Source organism: Chlamydomonas reinhardtii, chromosome 17 (assembly GCF_000002595.2).
Source record: "Chlamydomonas reinhardtii strain CC-503 cw92 mt+ chromosome 17, whole genome shotgun sequence".
Taxonomy (NCBI): Eukaryota; Viridiplantae; Chlorophyta; class Chlorophyceae; order Chlamydomonadales; family Chlamydomonadaceae; genus Chlamydomonas; species Chlamydomonas reinhardtii.
Window position 1 is genome coordinate 5,926,547 of NC_057020.1, and position 20,730 is coordinate 5,947,276.

General features: G+C 65.5%; 3 protein-coding genes across 3 annotated transcripts in view; all 3 read right to left on the bottom strand.

The window, feature by feature from the left end:
- Positions 1–331, bottom strand: part of CHLRE_17g740187v5 (uncharacterized protein) — a 1,541-nt gene extending 1,210 nt beyond the window's left edge. Inside the window, exon 1 of the mRNA XM_043072627.1 lies at positions 244–331. Within this exon, the coding sequence (XP_042915086.1) occupies positions 244–264 (21 nt within the window). The 5' untranslated portion in view covers positions 265–331. The remainder of the gene's footprint in view (positions 1–243) is intronic.
- A 654-nt stretch (positions 332–985) lies between these two features.
- Positions 986–7,041, bottom strand: CHLRE_17g740224v5 (uncharacterized protein). The gene is made up of 4 exons (XM_043072628.1): positions 5,162–7,041; positions 4,339–4,945; positions 3,999–4,094; positions 986–3,700 (listed from the first exon to the last, which is right to left on the bottom strand). The coding sequence occupies exons 1-4, from the start codon at positions 6,803–6,805 to the stop codon at positions 1,722–1,724; spliced, it is 4,326 nt and encodes a 1,441-aa protein (XP_042915087.1). The 5' UTR covers positions 6,806–7,041; the 3' UTR covers positions 986–1,721.
- Positions 7,042–7,101: 60 nt separating this feature from the next.
- On the bottom strand, positions 7,102–20,171 carry CHLRE_17g740261v5 (uncharacterized protein). The gene is made up of 18 exons (XM_043072629.1): positions 19,689–20,171; positions 19,369–19,492; positions 18,873–19,104; positions 18,320–18,609; positions 17,928–17,987; positions 17,428–17,555; positions 17,003–17,072; positions 15,354–15,470; positions 14,855–14,929; positions 14,451–14,541; positions 13,832–13,958; positions 13,131–13,244; positions 11,606–11,709; positions 10,947–11,043; positions 10,710–10,764; positions 9,929–10,036; positions 9,407–9,487; positions 7,102–8,052 (listed from the first exon to the last, which is right to left on the bottom strand). Exons 2-18 carry the CDS (start codon positions 19,483–19,485, stop codon positions 7,486–7,488), a joined length of 2,433 nt encoding a protein of 810 aa, XP_042915088.1. The 5' UTR covers positions 19,486–19,492; positions 19,689–20,171; the 3' UTR covers positions 7,102–7,485.
- Between the last annotated feature and the right edge of the window lie 559 nt (positions 20,172–20,730).

Genomic DNA, 20,730 nt, shown 5'->3' on the forward strand with positions numbered 1-20,730 from the left:
GAATTCGTTTGACGGCACCAAATTCAATACTGGCGCAAACAGCAAGTGTTATATGATATTATCATAATTGGTAGTTCCTATGTTCCGCCAGTAGACGGCGGGTCTAAACTGGGACAAATGACTTTATACAGATTATCGAACCGGTGATCGAGAGCAAAGCGACCGAGCCCTAGTGTTATGGATTGTACTAGGCTATTGTATCAGGCTGAAGTATGTCGACGGCCAACAACCCGGGTTTGACACCCCAGCCAGACGTGACGGCATGACTGCCAGACTGAACACGCATGCCGCGGCCTCGTCCCAGGTCGACGAGCCCGGCCAGACGGGTTCGAAACCCTTAACGAATTCGTATATTGGTGATGAGGGTCGCGGCTTGCGGAAGAGACTCACACGCTTGGGTGCGTAGCCGCGTGGGGAATCGCCCGCGTGCCCCTTGCCAGCCCTTGCAAAGCACAGGGGCCGCGGTGCATCAACGCAATGTTCGCGGTTGCATCATGCGCCTCTCGCGCTCCCATATCACCCTCCATTTACTGCCGCCGGAGCTCAGCAAGCTAGGGAGCTGGAATGGGGGGCCTAGGGCAAAGTTAGGTGGCCGAAGCCCCCTCCTACTTCGGCATCCCGGATTGCCGAGTCAGCGGACTGGAATGCCGACCCGCACCCCATCCCCACCCACCCCCACCCCACACACAAGCAAGTTAGGATGGCCTGCTCAGGTTGGCGAACTGGGGGCGGTTGAGAGCAGTCCATGCCATGATCACGACCATTCAAATCCCACGGGGCCACGATGCCGCAGGCCTGCACCAGCATTCCATTTCGCCCGTGTTTGTAAGGACGGTGAGGACTCGCCTTGGATGCCGACCTTCTGGTAAGTTGAGGGCCAAAGCCTGCCCCCATTCCAGCAAGCCAGGAGGCTGGAATGGGGGGCCTAGGGCAAGCTAGGCGGCCGAACCCCCCCGGTGCCCCAAGGTCCGTGCCTCGCTTTGGGATAGACATGGAAATTTTCCGTCTACCGATACCGAATGCAATCAGTCCTCCCTGATGCTGCGGGGCTCAGCCCATTTTCCAGCTGTACAAAGCTGACACCCCTTGTCCCTGGTTGTAGTACTGTGAACGCGCGCGTCGGGTTGGCGAACCGCGAACGGCGCTTGCAATAGTTTAGTTGGCCGAACCACGTCAGATTGGTGACCGACCCCCTTTACCCCCTTACCTAGATTGGCCGGGTCTGCCAAATTTCCCACCCCCTTGGTCGCAGTTCATATGGGGAGCGTATGAACGCGCGCCTCACAGAGTAGTTTCCGACTGCCATCAACTCAACGAGCACGCACATGGTAGCATCTGCCATCTGGCGTCCACACACACAGACATTTCACGAGAAGGGGAGGAAAGGGGACAGCCTCGACGCCCCCAATGAACGGCTAGTCAAGCGTGTACAATTGCCCGCTGCTTTGCTGTCTAGTGTCTACCGCCAGGCTCACAGCCACGGTCCCGTGTCACGCAACCACCTAGGCACAGCCCTCAACACACGCGCGAGCGACTCAATGCCTAACCCATCCCCACATCGCCCGACATCGTCGGCCCAGGAGTTCGAGGAGGTTGCAGTCGAAAGGACAACAGCGCGGCCACCACCCAACCAACAGCAGCGGACTGATGTACGGACGTCTCTCCGCTCCGCCGCCGCATCCGATGTTGTCCAGTCCGTCGCTCTGCATTTTACCTACCTGTTACCGCTGGGGTGCACTGAAAGCGGTCGGCGGCGGCGGCGCCTCTGCCGCCGCCGGGTACACAGCCGCCGCCTCCGGCGGCAGCAGCCCTGTTGCGGCCGTCGAGCCAGGCGGCGTCACCGCAGCAGATGGCAGGAACGCAGGCGGGCCCGCCGCAGGCGCCATGGCGGCAGGAGCTGCGCCCCAAGCAGCCGCTGAAGACGGGGCCGCTGGAGACGGGGCCGCCAGAGGCAACTGCGCCCCAGCAGCACCATTGACACTAGCAGCACCGCCGGCAGCGCCGGCGGCGGCGGCGGCGGCCGCCGCCAGGGCTTGCTGGTCCGCCGCCGCCGCCTGCAGAGCGATGGCGGCGGCCTGTGGCGGCAGGCCCGCCACCGCCGGGTCGGCGCCGCGCTGCATGAGCGCCGCCGCCGCCTGCACTGCCGCCACCTCCGCCGGCGACAGCGCCGCCGCCAACGCCGCCGAGGGCAGGACGAACGCGCCGCCGCCGCCGCCGCCGCCGCCGTCAACGCGCTTTTCGCCGCCACCACCGGCACCAACGCCCCCGCCACTCCCCGCCGCCAGGGGCTGCTGAAACACATGCTGCTGCACACCACCTGCCCACTCTCCCGCAGCCCCGCCGCCGCTCCCAATTCCGACAGGCGTGTTGCTACCCGATGGCGCCTCGATAAAGGGGTCAGCTGCAGAGCTGCTGAGCAACGTGCAGGGCGCGGGCGCCGCAGGCGGGAACTGCGTAGCCGGAAACGGGGCCGCCGCCGCCGCCCAAGTTGCAGCCGCTGGCGGCGTGGGTGCAGGGGTTGGCGCGGTGGCGGGCGGCGGCGGCGGCGCCGTGCTGCTGAAGGGGTTTGGTTGCGGTTGTTGCTGCGTTTGTTGTGGCTGCTGCAGCTGCTGTTGCTGCATGAGCGACGAAGACGGCACGTACCCAGCACCGCCACCGGGACCTCCAGCCCCGCCACCGCCGCCGGCAGGGCCGGGCCCACTGCCGCCGCCGCCAGCAGCACCGCCGCCGCCGTCCACCAGCATAGGAGAGGGCGGCGGCGTCCGGGGCGGCGGCGGAACGCCGCCGGCGGCAAAGCCCGTCGCCGTAGCGGCTGGCGGCGGCGGTGCGAAGTCGTGCATGTTGTCTGCCACACCGGTCCGCAGCGCCTGGCATGGCGGTGGCGGCGGCGGCTCGAGCGCCGTGTCGGTGGGTTTATCGCCGCCGCCGCCGCCGCCGCCGCCGGCGTTCTGTTGCTGTTGCTGTTGCTGTTGCTGTTGCTGTTGCTGTTGCTGTCGCTGTTGCTGTTGCTGTTGCTGTTGCTGTTGCTGTTGCTGTTGCTGTCCCTGCGGCAGCTGTAGCGTGATGGTGGTGCCGCCGGGGTGCCGGATGGAGGCGGACAGTGCCCGACTGGCGCCACTGCCGCTACCGCCGCCGCCACTGGCGACACTACCGCCGCCACCGCTGCCGCCACTGCCGCCACTCCCATCCACGTCACCTCCGTCTGCACCACCGCGCGCACCGTCGCCGCCCCCACTGCGACCGCCTCCCTCTGCACCGCCACCGCCGCCATCAACGCCGCCTCCTACTCTACCTCCAGCACCACCGCCGCCACCAATAAAGCCAGCGGTTGGCGAGGTCGTACCGCTGTCGTACGGCGGCGGTGGCCGTGGCGGCGGCGGCGGCGGCTCCGGAGCAGCAGCCGCACCGCCGCCGGGCCCGCCGCCGCTAGAAGGCAGGCCCAGACCCGGCCCCGGTCCCAGCCCCAGACCAGACCAGGCCGGCGGCGCCAGGGGCGGCGGTGGCGGCGCCGCCGCCGCTGCCACTGCCCCTGTTGCTGCGGCCGCCGCCCCGCCGCCGCCGCCTACGGCTGGTGGCAGCAAGTGGTCGAAGTAGTGGCCCAGGGAGGGCTCGCGGGACAGCTGCAGCGGCGGCGCCAGGGCGGTGGAAGGCGGCTGCGGCGGCTGCGGCGGCTGCGGCGGCAGCTGGGAGGTGGGCAGCCCTGCGGCAGTTTGGACGTGGGTAGGGGCCCACAGCAGCACGGCAACGTTCTGGTCAGACTCGTACCGGGCATGCCGAGTGGCGGCGATACCGGATAGGTCCCAGACTCAGCGTACGGTACGGGGTGTGCGGACGGAGCCGTATTGAACTAAACCAAGGGGCAGCACGCACACGGCACACGTAGCAGCAGCGCTCGGCCAGCAACCGCAGGCGCCTAGCAGGTAACCCAGCCACCCACCCAATCACCCACCCACCCACCCAATCACCCAGCCACCCGCCGTGCCCACCCACGCACCCACCTAGGCCGCCGCCACCGCCGCCAGCACCAGCAGCTGATCCGGCGCCACCATCCACGTCCATGCCAGCAACACCACCTGCCGAACCAGGAGGGCCATCTGCGGGGTCCAGCGTGGGGGTCCAGCGTGGGGGTCCAGCGTGTCGCTGCAGGCGTCAACACTGCCGTCGTCGCACCCAACCGCCCCCACGACCCAGCCACAACCGAGCTAAGCACGCGTGCCAGCTATCCTGCCGAATGGCACCACCACGTGCGCGTGCTCATCAAAGCCACGTCATTACCAAACACGAATCCCAGCCATCCCAGCCATCCCTTCCCGAGCAACACTGCGCCGCCCCCACCACCTGCAGCTGGACCAGTCGCAGCCGCAGCGGCAGCACGTGCAGCTCCACCCATGCCGGCGCGGTCGCCTGCATCACCGCCAACCGTACCAGGCGCAGGCTGGTGTGGCGCAGCCGGACCAGCATCGGCGCCGCCTGCCGCAGGCTGAGGCTGCGTCGCAGCAGCAGCAGTAGCACCCGGCCCCAGAGCTGTAGCAAGTCTGCCGCCAGGGGCACCAAAGACTCCTGCTCGCGCTCCTGATGGGATGCCGGAGGGTGTGGCGGCGGCGGCGCCGCCGGGGAGGGCGCTGCTACTGCCACCGCTGCCGCTACTGCCGCCGATGGGGCCGGTACCAGCAGTGCCGCCGTCGGCGCCGCCAGTGCCGCCGCCACCGGCGGCAGGTCTGGCTGTAGCGGCTGTAGCAGGGCTGGGAGCGGCCGCGCCGCCGGTGGCGGTGGCGGTGCCGGTGCCGGCTGCTCCGGCGTCGCGGGTGGCAGCGGCAGGAGTGCCGCTCGGGCTGCCGCCGCTAGGGCTGCCTCCGCCGCCGCCGCCGGCTGTAGCTCCGGCCGGCCCGCCGCCGGGCTGTGGCTGCTCCGGTTGGGAGCTTGCCGGGGCGTCTGGGGACTTGAACTGCGCTTTGGGTGCCCGGAGAGCGGCGGCACACAGGCGGCGACACACACAGGAGCGGCACATGGGTCATGCAGTGGGCGATGGGGAGGCTTCTGTGGACACATCCAAACCCTGACAAACCGTCTGAGATTACACACAGACAGTCAAGCACACAAAACACATACACGCGCACGCGCGCACACACAACCCAGCAGGAGCAACAGCAGCAGCACTTACATCCCACGTCAGCTCGCCGCCACCCGCCGAGTCCAGCCGCCACCGCAGTGTCCCCCGCGCCGTCTCCGCCTCGCCGCTTGGCGGCAGCTGGCCGCCGCCGCCGCCGCCGCCGCTGCCGCCGCCGCCGCCACTGCCCGCAGGGCCCGCCGCTGCCGGCCCAGAAGCGCCAGCGCCGGCGCCAATAGCGCCATGAAGAGCAGACGGCGCGGCGGCAGTTGCCATGTCACTGTCGCCGGTGGCTGGACCGTCGCCGCCGCCGCCGCCGCCTGCATTGCCGCCGCCGCCGCCGCCGCCGCCGCGGCTCAACAGTAGCTCGTTCAGGATCTGCCGCGCCGCGTCCGGTTGCTCGGCGGCGGCGGCGGGCTGGCGTGGCTGCTCCTGTGGCGGCGACGGCTCCGGCTGCTGTTGCTTCTGTTGCTGCGGCCGCTGTGGCTGCTGCTGCTCTTGCGGCGGCGGGCGCTGCGGCTGAGGGGAACCGTCGGGGCCGCCGCCGCCGGCCGTGCTACTGCCACCGAGACCTTCCGCCCCGGCGGTTCTGTTGCCGCCGCTGCCGCCAATGGCTCCGGCGGCAGGGGCAAGGGCAGTGGGGAAGGTGGAGCCAGAGGTGGTGGTGGCTGTAGCACCGCCGCTGCTGCGGGCGGGTGCGGGTACGGATGTGGGTCGTGCCTGCGGTGAGTCATCAGGGGCGAGTCCCGCCGCCGCCGTTGGCGCGCGCTGCCCTGCACTAGTCCCCGGCGCCGGCTGCTGTTGCTGTTGCTGTTGCTGTTGCTGTTGCTGTTGCTGTTGCTGTTGCTGTTGCTGTTGCTGTTGCTGTTGCTGTTGCTGTTGCTGTTGCTGTTGCTGTTGCTGTTGCGTTGGCGGCACCGAGGGGCGACTCGACGGCGGCGGCGTCGATGCCGGCGGAGTGGTGGGACCGCCGCCGCCGCCACCGCCACTGCCACCGCCAGCCGAGCTGCTACTGCCGCCGCTACTGCCGCCGTTACCGCCACTGCCGCTGCTGCTACTGCCGACTCCCGCGCCGCCGCCGCCTGCTACAGCTCCAGCGCCGTGCGTCTGGGCGGCGTCATGCGGCGCCGCCGCAGGCAGTGCCGCCGCCGCCGAGCAGCCGCCGCCGCCGCCGCCGGTGGTTGAGATTGGCGGCGGTGCCGTCGGCCGCATGCTGGAAGCGGGGGCGGCTGTGGGCGGCTGCGGCAACGGCTGGGTTTTGTCGAAGATGTTATTGTTATTGTTGCTGTTGTTGGTGGCAGAGGTGGTGGCGGTGCCAGGGCTGGGTGAGGGTGGGGATGAAGACGTGGGAGGTGGCGGGCTGGGTCGGTGCGGCGGCGTCTGCGGCGCCGCGGCTGAGGGCGGCGGCGGCTTGGCCTCTGGATCCGCAGCTGCTGCTGCTGCTGCTGCTGCTGCTGGCGGTGTGCCGCGCGATGCCGGGGAATGCGATGATGGCGATGGGGCGGCGCCGGCGGCGGCAGCAGGGGCGGCTGCGCTGCCGAGCTTGTCTGCTGCTGATGCTGGTGGTAGTGCTGATGCTGTTGGTGCTGACGCGGGAGACTGCTGCGGCGCAGGTTGCGTACCCGCCGCCGCTCCTGCTGTCGCCGCCGCTGCGGCCGCTGCCGCGGCCGCCTCCTCGTGCTGCCACTCTACCTCCATGTGTACGTGATGGCCAAACGCGACGACGGCTGCCGTCGCTGCAGCAGCGCCCGCCTGTGTCGCTGGCTTTGTCGCGCCGCCGGCCGGGAGGTGACGTTGCTGCTCACGCTCGCCGGCTGCCTACGCGGCCCCTCCACAGCCGCCTCCACAGACGGGCAGGTTGGATCTTTTTGTGATCGATCTGAAATTGAGGCAGAGCAGCTCTGAGAGCAGCTCGGCGAGTGTCGGTGCCGACCCTCGGGACCCCGAGAAGAAGCTCGACAGAAGCTTCAGAGTTGAAACGGGGTCGCTCGCACCACAATGATGAGTTACAGCAGTACAGGCGCAAATGGACACGAGCGTACACGAGCTATAGCGTTCTACAATGTGTGTGTTGCAATCTTAGTCGCCCTAGAGAGGCCAAGCGCCCCTGAAAAGCAAGCTTACTAGTTGCAGAAGCAGTGCTGCAGTTCTGTATGATAAATGCCAACTGCGACTTGCAACACATCCTGCGGCATCCTCCTGCACATCCCCATCCTCATCCCACTTCCAGCTCTCGCCACCTCCCCACCTCCCCACCTCCCCACCTCCCCAAGTCTAACCCCCCATCGCCCTCATCCCCCCTTCCACCTTCACCCCAGCCTCACCCCAGCCTCACCCCAGCCTCACCCAATCATCATACTCGCACTCCGTCGTCACACTCAGTCCTCATACTCGTGCAGCGACGCCCGCCCCGACCGCGCCCCGCCGTTTGGCGCCAGCGTGTTCAGGTGCGGCAGCCGGTGGCCGGGGCTCAGCGCCGGAATGGTGCTGGCGCCCGCGCTGCTGACGGTGCTGCCCATGCCGCCGCCGCCCGAGCCCCCGCCATCCTCGTCCAGTGCGTACAGGCCCCCTGCCGAAGCCCGGCCCGGACCCAGCAGGTGACTATGGCTCTGCAGGCTGAGCGAAGACCCAGGGCGGCCGGCGGCGGAGCCGCCGCCGCCGCCGCCTCCAGGCGGCAGCGTCAGCGGCGAGCCGCGACTCGCCGGCGACCTCGCCGCCGCCGCCGCCAGGCCGCCGCCGCCGCCGCTGCCACCCTTGGGTGTGGGCGGCGAGGAGCCGGCTCCGCCTCCGCTGCCACCCCGCCCTGCACCTGCTGCTCCGAAGGAGGCCATGCGGCCCATGACGCGTGTGTCCGCCAGGTAGGCCTTCACCTCGTCGATGCGGTGCACCAGGTCGCGCGCCACACCCGCGTGCACACCCAGGTGCCGCTGGTAGGCCTCCAGAGCCTGTGTGTGTGTGTGTGTGTGTACGTGTGTGTGTGTGTGTGTGTGTGTGTGTGCGTGTGTGTGTGTGTGTGTATGTGTGTGTATATGTGTTAAAGAGCACAAGGAAAACATTACGCGTAGGACAGTGTGTGTATACGTGTGTGTGTGTGTGTGCGTGTGTTAGGAAAAAACAACAAAACGAAGCCCGTGTGCGTGTGTGTGTGCGTGTGTGTGTGTGTGTGTGTGTGTGTGACTACGGTTTCCACGGTTATTCTGCCAGATCACGTGAATCGTGTATCTGGTATAACCAACGACAGGGCTCTCAAACGAGGGCTGCCGTGACCTGGCGTTTCCCCGGCAGAGCGCAAACAGCTCTGGAGTCCACAGGGTAACGCACTCCGACCCTTCACCGCGCCAGTAACCCTTGCGGAATTACTACCGGTATAACAACCTCAGACCCAGCGGGCGAGCTACATCTTAAGACCAGGCGGGCAGAAAACAAAAAAACAGCAAACATAACAAAACACGCAGCACGCAGCACACGACAGCACGCGATAGCACGACCACAGTGGCTGTGGGGCTGAGTCCTGCGACCCCGCAGCCTGCACGACCTCAACCGCAACCTAACCAGCTCTCGACGCCAGGGCAGACTATGCCTAAGGGCAGCCACAAACGCGTCTGGCCACTAGGCCGATCCAGGCCGTAAGGCCCGGGGTGTTGCAGCACCCAACACACCCTCTCAGGCATAAAACCCCACAAACCTGGCCCTGCTCCCACGGGCGTAAAACAAAAAACCCTTCGCCTGCCCACTAAGTGTGTGTGTGTGTGTGTGTGTGTGTGCGTGTGTGTGTGTGTGTGTGTGTGTGTGTGTGTGTGTGTGTGTGTGTAGGTGTTGAGGGTTCCATGCATGACTATTTAAGACGAGTTGATGTTGACAGGACAGGGGGGGGTTGTAAACACCAGCCCAAACTAAACCAAACCAAGCCAAACTAGCAGAGCACAGGCAGAGGCGGGGGACCGGGATGATTCGGATGGTCGGTGGTTGTTCGCAATAGTCCCATGCAAGAATATGCATTACATGCAACGGGAGGCACCAGCCCAACCCGTCTTGTCCCGTCGATGCCCGCATCCACCTGGCCTGCTGCCGCGCCCTGGCCCGCTTCCCCACCCACCCTCCGTTCTCCGCATGAACGGTTTCCCCCCCCCCCCCGCCCTGCTGCTCCACGGCGCCTCGACCCACATCCCATAAGTATCATCGCTTGCAACTAACACCTCTGCCTGTGCTCCGCTCGTTTTCGTTGGCTTTGGTTTAGTTTGGGCTGGTATTTACACCCCCCCCCACAGCCACACACCTCCACCCGCCCCACCCCCCCACCTGGCTGAACAGGTGCTGTGCGGTCCTGAAGTCGCCGGACGCCAGTGCCACGTCACCACGCAGCTTGAGCACCTCGGCGCCCTGGGGGCAGGAGGGGCAGGCAGGCAGGCAGCAGGGGGGAGGGAGGGGGATTACAATCATATTCGTTAAGCAAGTGGTGGTTGGGGAGGGAGGGAGCATGTGAGAGCGGGGTCTGGAGCGGGGGCTGGGCTGCAAAGGCACACGTCCGTCATTCCCTTCTCTCAGCACCAGCCGTCCTCACACCATTCACCCCCACTAGCCCCCACCCAATACCTCACCCAGCCACCCAGCCACCCCTACACCACCCATACACACTTTCGCCCGCGCACCTGCACCTCCCTACCGCAATACCGCTTTCCAGGCTTCTGGCTTCAAATACGGTATCCCTGTCCTCCGCCCGCCCCGTGCCAGCTCTTCCGACACCCAACCCCACTATCTACCCCACCCCCAGCCAACCACCCCGCCTTCCCAACACCCCAACCTCCACCAACACCCGCGCACCTGCACCTCCCTCCTCAGCACGTCTCCGGGGCTGCCGCCCTCCTCCGCGCCCGGGTACATCACACACAGCAGCGACTCCAACTCGCCGTAGCAGGACACGGCCTTGTCCTGTGTGTGTGTGTGTGGGGTGTGTGTGTGTGTGTGTGTGTGTGTGTGTGTGTGTGTGTGTGTGTGTGTGTGTGTGTGTGTGTGTGTGTGTGTGTGTGTGTAAATACCAGCCCAAACAAAACCAAAACCAACGAAAACTGGAGTGCAGGCAGAGGAGTTAGTTCCGAGCGATAATACTTATGGGATGTGGGCCGAGGGCAACGAAAACGAGCGGAGCACAGGCAGATGGTGGAGAGGAGGCAGGTTGCAGATATGAGGCGCAAACTAAACCGAACCCATTGCAAAAGAGCGAGGAGAAAGGGGCGGCGAGGGAGGGGGTGGGAGGGAGGAGGGGGGGGCAAGGCGGGTTCATGTGACCGCGCCCAACGAAGTAGGTCTCAGTCGTCAAGGGCAGGGGAGGGGACGCGGCGGCGGCGTTGGTTGGTTGGGTGTCTGTAAGAAGGTTTGTTCGGGCCATGCAGTGACAGCGCACGTGGCAGGCTGACAGCAATACGACCACTCCACACCACCAGCCCGTGGAGTACTGTTTCCCGCCCCCCGCCCCCCTGCTTCCGCCCCTGCCCACGCCACCCTCCTCCCACGCCCCCCGCCCCCCTGCTTCCGCCCCTGCCCGCGCCCCCTCCCCCCGCCCTCCCTTCCTCCTGCCACCCCCCCCCTGTCCGGCCCCACTCACGTACTCCCGCCGCGCCACCAGCAGCGCGCCCTTGTCCTTGAGCGCGCGCACGTGCCTGCGGCAGCAGCAGGTGGGTAGTGGGCGGGTGGGTGGGCGGGTGGGCGGGTGGGTGGGTGGGGCAAACACACACGGGGGCACACGGGGAGGCGGTGACGTGCATGGTGAAGCGAGTGATACTGCAGCGCTACTGTTTCCTGGTTAACTCCCCTCCCCTCCCCTCCCCACCCACCCACCCACCTGGCCACGGGCAGCCACCCTCCCTCGCCGTACTGCGCAAAGGCGCTCAACACCTCCTCCACCATTTGCAGCTGCCCCGACACCTTGCCTTGGTAGCCTTGGGGGGGGGGGAGGGAGGTCACATCCAGGGGGGGAAGAGCCGCTGATGAGAACAGGTTGTAATAAACATTGATGTGCTGGCGTCCAGAGGCACAGCGGGGAGAGGGGTAGCCGTTCATGTGGAGAACGGAGGGACTAGTGCACAGGTTTGAATGGAGTGCCGGCGTCCAGTGGGTACAGGGCGGTGGGTACACGGGAGGAGGTGGAGAGGTGGAGGTGTGAAGGTGGAGGGGAATTGTGGGGAAGAACTGGATCAGGTGGAGCAGGTGCAGCAGCACGCAGTGGTCATGCAGCTACGCAGTCAGCCTGCGTGGCACTCGCCCCCACGCTCTCTCCCCCGCCCGCCACTTCTTGATTGAACGAATGTAACCCCCCGCAAGCCTTTCACCCCACCCTCCCCCCCCCCACCCCCCACCTGACTGTTTCCTTACGGGATTGGTTCAAAGTAACCCGCCCCCCCCACACACACCTCCCCCCGCCCGCCCCCCCCCCTCTATCGCATTGGGTTTGGTTTAGTTTGGGCTGGTATTTACACCCCCCCCCACCGGCCCCCCCCTCACCGTAGGCCTCCGCCATGCCCGCCATAAAGTCCAGCGAGCGGCACCACAGCGCGCGGAAGGCGGGCTGCTGCGTCTTGAGCTCGCGACCCACCACGTCCTCAAGCCTTTATGGGGCAAAAGCAGCAGCAGCGCACACGCACCGGAGGTGAGGGGCGCGGCGTGGGTGGGCGTGGGGGGTGGGCGTGGGGGTGTGTGGGCGTGGGGTGTAACAGTGTACGGTGGCGGGCAGAGGCGACAGCACACAGCGCACACACACACACACACACACACACACACACACACACACACACGGCGGACTGGGCGACGACGAGCTCAACACCTTCGTCGCCCTGTTCCCGCTGGTCTCGGTACCGGCACCACGCTACTTTTCTCTTAAGCCCGCGTCACAGGTCCGGGACCCCGTCCGGAGCCCGCGATGCATGCGCGATATGCCCATCGGTACCACTCGCTCGGTCACCTTCTGCGACAACCTGATGGCTCTGGTGGCTCTGGCGGACGGCGGACCTCGTCACGGAGCACGGCCATGTCGCCGAGGCGTACGGCGCGGCACTACCATGCACCCGCGACACGTCGCAGCGCGTGTTCAAGCTATCAGGGGGGTAACTGGATTCTGGGGGGTGGGGGGCTCGTCACGAACAGCCGACGCGGCCACTGCGGCCGCGCGCGTGCCTAGCCTCGGTGCCGCCGTGGAGTGGGGAGCGGGAGGCCAGCTCCCGCCAGCCCACGGCGCACACACGTCACACGCACACACACCCGCCTGACACGTCTGGAAACGCTGCAACCGCCGCCCGCCACATCCCCCATGCAGCCTTGACCCCGTTTAGTCGCAGTGCCACCGCTAACTCGCCCTCTTCCCATAGTGTTATTGTACTTAGTGGGCGGGATTTGGGACGCGTGATACCTAGCTTGTCTGCTGCACGCCGCCTCTCTTGTCGCCGTTGCCATTCACATGCCCGTGACACTTCCTCGCTGCCGCCCTATGCCCATGCTTCCACATTTGCCTATAGGTGAGCTCGACTACGACCAGCGGGCGGGAATCTGGGAATTAGGCATGCTGGGTAAACGTTGTTTAGCGCGCCCAGGGTGCGGAGCATGGACGCATACAGGTGCAACGCGGGGTCAGGCCGAATGGTCGCCCGTGGGGTTCCAGGCTTATCGCGGGTAAGTATGATTACCTGGGTCACGGCAACCACGCGACGCTCGGTAAATTGGTAGGTATCGGTAAGTAACTCCGTCGCGTCATTGGGCGGGCTTTCGTTTCGTTTTTTATAACACACACACACACACACACACACACACACACACACACACACACACACACACACACAGCCTCCTCCCGCCACTGTGCATTGTGCCCCTTGTCCTGCAACCCCCCCCCCCCCCCACAACCCCCCCAACAACCCCCAAAACACACACATGCACCCCCGCCCACCCACCCACCCGCCCACCCACCCACCCACCCACCCACTCACACATCCACATCCACACACATCCACACACACACACATCCCCCCTCGCCCCCCACCTGCGCCCCTCCACGTCTATCACGTGGTTCAGGCAGTACATGGCGCTGTCGTACGCCCGCTCCGCCTCGCCCGCCAGCCGTACCGCCTCCGCCTCGTGCGCGTCCGCCTCGTCCCTGTTCCACAGGGGGTTGCATTCATGATAAATATAAGGATTGAAGGCGTAGCCAGATACAGTAGCATAGTAGGGGGGGAGTATGTGCCCGTGCGCAACACAGCAGCAGCCGCAGCAGAGGCAACAGGTCCCGAAAGTAGCAGGGGGTGGGTGGGGTGACATTGTCGTGGTCGTGGTCGTGCGGGGGGGGGGGGGTTGACACGGTCACGATGAGCTCAGGGGATGGTAGGCGGTAGGCAGTCGTGGGGGAGCAGCAGGGGATGCGGGGATGCGACGGGAGAGGGTGGGTTAGGTGGGTGGGTGGGTATAACGGGACAGCACAAGGGGAATCGCGGTGTGCTTAGAGGTGGCGAGGGTAAGGGGTCTCTGAGCCTGAGGTGTGGAGGGCGCATGAGGCACCCAACCACTCACAATCACCCACCCAATCCCACATCCAAATCCTCCATCCAATCCCCCACCCAATCCTCCACCCAATCACCCTCGTTTTAGTTACTTTTCATTTAGCTTGGGCTGATATTTACAACCCCACCCCAATCCCACCGCCCCCAGCCCCCACCCGGCCGCCACGCCCCAAACCCGCCCCCCCACCTGAAGTGCTGCTCCTGCAGCCTCCAGCGCTCTAGCTGCTCTGGGCTGTAGAAGGCGTCCCCGCGGTCAGTGCGGCGGTCGGCGCGGCCCGCGGTGTCGTCGGCACTGCGCAGGGAGGACTGCTTCTCTGAGGGGGCGGCGGCGGCGAGTGGGCGAGTGGGCGGGAGAGCAGGGGGGGGGGGAGGGTGGGTAGTGGGTGGGTGGGTAGTGGGTGGGCAGTGAGTGGGCAGTGGGTGGGTGCGGGCTTGCGGTTGTTTGGGAGGCGACAGGTGCAGACGCGGGTGGGTAGATGCGGGGCAGAGGGACATGAGAGGCGCGACCGAAGGCGCGGTGCAAAGCTCCGTGGTCCCCTCCTGTGCTTCACACCCCCGCCCCGACACCGCAGAACGCCCCCAGCCCCCTACTAACGCCTCTGCCTGCGCTCTGCTCGTTCCAGTTGGTTTGCTTTCGATTGGGCTGGAATTGGCGACGACCCCCCCCCCACCGGGGGTAACGACTTCGTCTGCAGTCTTCAGTGCATCCTGTACCGCTTTTCCAAACATCCTTGCAACCCCCCCCCCCCGCCCCGCCAGCTCACCCGCTCCTGTCCCCCCAACACACACAGACACTCCCAGCTCACCCGCCCGCTCCAGGTCTGCCGCCCTCAGCCGGCTCTCCGCCACCACGCCGTGGCACTGCGCCATGAGCGCCACAATGCCCATGTCCGTCACCTGGGGGCAGGGGCGGAGTGGGGGCGGGGGCGGGGGCGGGCGGGGGTTGCAAGGATTGGTACAGAGAAGTGTAGCGATGTAGACAGCAGGTGTGGTGTTGCGCGTACCGATGACCGACGGCGTCCGGTGGGGGCGGGGGCGTGTGAGACTGTTGATGCATACAAGAGCACAAGGAAAACATTGCACAATGACAATGCAGCAAAGGTGTTGTCAAGCATCGGCCACACTCTCCTCCTCGCTCTATTGCATTGGGTTTGGTTTAGTTTGGGCTGGCATTTACACCCACCCACCCCAATCCCCCACGCATCCGCACCTCATTGATGGTGGAGCGGTCCGAGTGGCCCGCCTCCACGTCCTCCACCTCCTCCGGCGTGAAGGCCACAGGCGGCTGCGGGGGATGGCAACACAGGATGCACACACACACACACACACACACACACACACACACACACACACACACACACACACACACGGCGACACCACCGATATGAGCACACACGAGCGCGTTAGCAGCCATGCCGAGTGTGGCTGTGATAGCTTGGAGCGTCGCGCTGAAGCGCTGGCGGATGTTCATGTGTAATGCAAGGTCTCGCCTCGCCTAGCTAGCCCAGCCTGGCCAAATCTGCTACGATATGACTGCGGCATTAGCTGCGGTAGTTGGCTGTCCCCGTGACGGACCCACGTACGGATCGCATACGTGTGGTACCCCACGACCGGGAACCCGCAGCCCCGTCTGCCGCACTCCCGCAGCCCCGCACTTCCACACTCCCTCACCCGCACTCCCGCCGCCCCCTCCCGCCTCCCCCCCTCACCCGCAGTCCAGCCGCCTTGACCAGCTGGCTGAGCGCCTTGCGGCCCAGGCCCGCGGCGGCGTCGGGCGCCAGGCCGGGAGCGGCGGCGGCGGACAGCAGCGCCTCGGCCCGCATCACCTGCAGGCGTGTGGGGGACAGGGTGGGGGGAAGGGGGAAGCCATCCATGGGATGGTGTGTATCAAATATGAAGTGAAGTGCCGACGTCCAGAGGTACAGCGGGCACACGCGACGCATTCCATACCGTTGTTTCGCCAGCGGCAGGCTGCTGGCTCCCCCGTGTTTCCGTGGCGGCTAACGCTAAAACTAAGTTCCTATTGAAAGCAAGTAGTCTGGAGTAGTAGTGGTGATAAGTAAGGCTCGTTGGTAAAGAAGCTGAGTGCATGCGTCGAGGTGGCTAGCTTAGCTGCTGCGGCGCGAAACCGGGACCCCGCGAACTCACCTAATCGCTCAGCAATGCAAGCCACGCCAGAGCCGCGCGCGCAGGGGGGAAGCACACACAGGAAATGGGCGAGCGGCAGTAAGGCGTGGCGGACTCAAACGGTAAACAGGCGGCACAGACATACAAGCAAACGTGCAATGCGAGTAGTAGTGAGAGCCAAAGTAAAAACGTATAAAAAACGGCACGACCACGCGAAACAAACGTAAAAGCAAGGGCAGCCCAAAAACGCAACGGGGTCCACACGATGCCCGGAGCACACGCACACACACTCATGCAGACACACACGCAAAACCCCGACAACCAACAACGGCGGGGGAGGAAAGGTTAGGGGGCGCGGCGGGGCTCGGATGAGCTCCCACCACCGCGCCAACCCACGAGGCAACTCCCAGGTGCACTCGTGAGCGGACACAGCGGCGGGGGATCAAGGGGGCCCCGCGGCCAACAAATCAGTAAAACGAGCATCAATGCGCTCAGCCAGCATAAGGCCGGGGAAGGGGGAAGGGAGAGGGAGGGGAGGATGTTTGGAGGCGGGGGTTGCAAGGATGTTTGGAAAAGCGGTACAGGATGCACTGAAGACTGGGAGGGCGCAGGGCGGTAGAGTTGTAAGTACCAGCCCAAACTAAACCAAACCGAGCTAAACTGGGGGGAGGGGGAGGTGAGGGGCGGGGCGGAGAGGGGGGGAGAGAGATGAGGGGCAAGGGGGAGGCATACTTGTAGTTCAATAGTAACGGAGAGATGGGCAGCAAAGTTTTCACCAAGCCTAGTACAGCCAAGAATTTCAAGGAGTGAGCGGTTTAGGGAGTGAGCAGGTCGGTGTGTGTGTGTGTGTGTGTGTGGGGGGGGGGGGGGGTTACATTCATGTGTTTGTGTGTGTGTGTGGGGGGGGGGGGAGTTGCAAGGATGTTTGGAAAAAGCGGTACAAGGGGGGGGGGCGGGTGCATTGCGCATGGGGCAGCTCTGCGGGCCCAAGCAGGGGTAGGGTAAACCCCACCGCCGCACCCTCCACCACTCCGCCCAGTAAGAAGCAGGGGAGCTGGAGGCATGCAGGACCCCCGTTACCAGCCGCAGCCCCGTCACCCTCAGCGTCGGGTTAATACTCGCCCTACTCCAACACTGACGCGACCAACGAGCCTATCCTCGACAAATTCCATCCCACCCCACCCCACCACCCCTCCCCCTGCCTCCCCCTGCCTCCCCCCGCCCGCCTCACCTGCACCTCCGTGCGCAGCGCCGCCGCCACCTCCGTGTCCGCCACCTCGGCGGGAATAGCCGCCAGCGCACTGCGGGCATGTAGGGGGCCGGGGTTGCGGGGTTGGGGCGATGCCAGGGGGTTATTCCCTAGGCATGAAGAGAGTAAGACGATGGCGGTGAGGGGCTAGCAATGCTCCGCGTGGGCAGGCTGCCAGTCGTGGAGATCGCCTCTAATGCCCAGCCCCTTCAGTAACCCCCGTATCCTCGCGGAAGACACCACACCTACTGCATGCCCTTGACCTCTGGTATGAGGCCTCCTACTCACTCCGCATAGACTCACACATTCCTCCTCCCATCACCTCCTCCCTCCCCCTCCCGCCCCCTCCCCGCCCCCTCCCTCCCTCCCGCCCCCTCCCCGCCCCCTCCCGCCGCCGGCACGCTCACTCCTTGCAGTGCTCCGCGGCCTGCTTGTCGCAGCCGTGGCCCTGGTAGGCGCGGGCCAGAGCGAAGTGCGCCTTGGCGAGCAGCAGCGGCTCCTCGCGCACAGCCACAGGCATGGTGCGCCACACCACCTGGATGCGAATAAACATACATAATAAACACATACACATGTAATAAACATATTAACAAATATAAAGAAAAATATATACATGTATAACTACTCAACATAAATCTATCAGCATATGAATACAGACATGACAACGCATTGAGCTTGGGCACCCACTGGCCGCCCTGCTGCTGCGAGGGCGGTTGTGCGTAAAGGCCGTGAAGAGCGGAGAGCCTGGGAGCCCGAGTGAGGTCCGGCACACCCGTGTCCACCCGCTCCACCGCCGCAGCCCCCACCTCGGGGCCCCCCCGCCTCGCCCCCGAGGGAGTTCAGTTTACTGGGCTGGTAACTTCATATGCTTGTTAACACACACCTCCAGCCCGCCGCCCTGCCTCACCTTGGCGTGTCCCAGCGCCAGTTGCGCCAGGTGCACCTGTGTCCACGGGTCCTTGGCGCCCTGGCACCCAGGCGGCGACACACGGAGGCAGCCGCGGACAAGACAACGACAACGACAGGGGGAGCAGTAAGACGGGAGCTGAGCAGAGGCGCGAGACACACAGGCTCACACGCATACCACAGATACTAGTTGCGTAATGGCACTACGGCACGACCTGCGGCCATTGCCTGCGGCCGCAGCCCTAACCCTGGTGGCCTCCGCCAACCCACACCATCAGCACCCCTTACCCCACCCAACCAACCCCCGTGCATCCTGCACCGCTTCTCCAACCGTCTTTGCAACCTCCCCTCCCCCCCCTACACACGCCCACACACAAACACACACGCCCCCACCTGCCCCTCCGCCTCCAGGTCGCTCTGCACCTCGTACAGCCGAACCAGCGGCGTGTCTGCCTCCAGCTCCTCAAGAGGATCCGGACCGCCGCCGCCGCCGCCGCCACTGCCGCCGTACGCGCCGCCGCCGCCACCGCCGTACCCGTTACTGTTGCCGTTATAACCGTTGCCGTACACGGGCCGGCCGTCGGGGCCGAAGCCCAGCCCCGCCAGGCCGCTCTCGCCGAGGCCGTTGGGGTGCGGCGGCGGTGGCGGGTCCATATCCTCATCAGCCAGGGTGGTGGGCTCGCCTGCGGGGATGGAGGGGGGAGGCGCGTGAGGTGGAGAGGTGGTTGGTTGGGGTTTTTGGCGGGGCTCGGTGCCGGCCCCTACGCCACCGGACCTGCCCTCCCGGCGTGCCTCACCAACACCGGCGCCGAACGTACCTCACACGCAAACGCACGCTCTCTCAGCGCCCTCCTCAGACCCTCCGCACGCTCTCTACACACCCATTCATCAGCCGCCCCACCACCCCGCCCCACCCCTCCAGCCCTCCACCGCGCCCTGCCCTCACCGTCCACTTCGATCTGCTCCTCATCCGACACCACACTGAACACGCCGCGGCCGCCGCGCACAGAAGTGGCAGCCTCACTGCGAGCCGGCCGCCCGCCACGACCGCCGCCGCCGCCGCCGCCGCCACTGCGCGCCGCCGCGTCCAGTCGCGCCACTCGCGCCAGATGGTGGTTGGTCAGGGGCGCGGGCGGCGGGCTCCGGGCGGAGGGCTGGGAGAACATGCTGCGCGACAACTGCAGCCATGGGACGAGCGGGAGGAGCGGTGTTGTTGTTGATGTGTTGGTGTTATGATGTTTGTAATGAATGGGAGTGAGTGGCATTTGGGAGTGGGAGCCGGAAGGAGCAGGTTGGGGCATGCGGAGCCGAACGGCGGAGTACTGTTGTGGCGTTCACACCAGACGGTGTTGCCCCCGCGCCGGAACACAGCACGCCTGCACCTGACAACCCCACCGCACCCGACTCCCAGGCGTCCCTGCTAAGGTGTGATAGCGCCTCACCTGTGCAGGTGGCGCCTCAGGAGGTACAAGCAGCTCCGCTTCCTCCATCTGAGCACTGCGCCGAGCGCGGGGGCTGCGCCCGTCGCCAGGGTTGTGCGACGAGTACCCGGACGCCATCAGGGCACTGCATACAACGAACATATGATAAGCGAAATAATGCAGCAGCAATGTTACAGCAAGCGGCGAGCGCAAGAGCTTCGTGCGGGCGATGTTGATGTTCCTGAGCCCCGTTTGTACAGGAAAGCATTATGCAGACCAGGCTCACGCTGGAAACCACACATTTTGCAAGCCATACGTAAATGGTTGACTTGAGCACCCACCTGGCCCTGCGGGTGGGCTATAAGGGTCCGCGGCGACGCCTGCTGCGCTCGCTCAAAGCCCTATCGCAATGATAAGCGTTTGTTTCAGTAGCTGGTCACAAATGGATGTCTTGCCCGGTATCTAGCAAAATTGGCATGAAAGTGGGCGAGTTGGCCAGCGTGTTGTGGTCTCTTGGCCTGTATCAATGTGCTATTCGATATTGAGCAAATGGAGCTTGTCTATAATGATGCGTGTCGGTGTCGGATGCCTACGCCAACCGTGTGCGGCATGCAGTGGGCGATTACCCGCGGATGGTCGGGCAGTCCGCCTTGCCCAGCAGGCCGGGACAGCCCAGGGTGAGCCCATGGGCCCCAACACTTTGATACCTTCTGCTCAGTCTGTTGCTTGGTGCCTGTCAAGCTTAATGGTTTCCGCTGCAGTCGTAGCCAGGGAATCTCAGGCACCTGCAGGCACAGCACTTCGGTAGCAATCCCCTGGTCCGATCCCTTCCGCAGGCCGATTCTGGGACAGACACAGCAGCACTTGCGCGCATGGTGTGCGGCTGCTGACCAGGCTGCGGGAGCGGGGGGCGGCGGTGAGACCAGGTTCCAATGGGCGGCGCAGCCTGGGGTCGCCTGGAGCAAGCTGGGGTCGCCTGGAGCAAGCCCTTCTTAAGCTATCACTGTATCTATCATTGTAACTATGAAGTGTGCACGCGCATGTGGAGGACGAGGGACCAGTGTCAGGGGCGCGGAGTGGGGGTATCGCCGGGCAACGGCGCTGGGGGCAGGGGCAGGGGCAGGGGCAGGGGCAGGGGCAGGGGCAGGGGCAGGGGCAGGGGCAGGGGCAGGGGCAGGGGCAGGGGCAGGGGCAGGGGCAGGGGCAGGGGCAGGGGCAGGGGCAGGGGCAGGGGCAGGGGCAGGGGCAGGGGCAGGGGCAGGGGCAGGGGCAGGGGCAGGGGCAGGGGCAGGGGCAGGGCAAAGAACCCTCCCCCATCATTCGCGAAAGCTGCCTGGAGCCATGGACTGCACCGTTAAGAGTTTGTGTTCATTGGAAAACGGG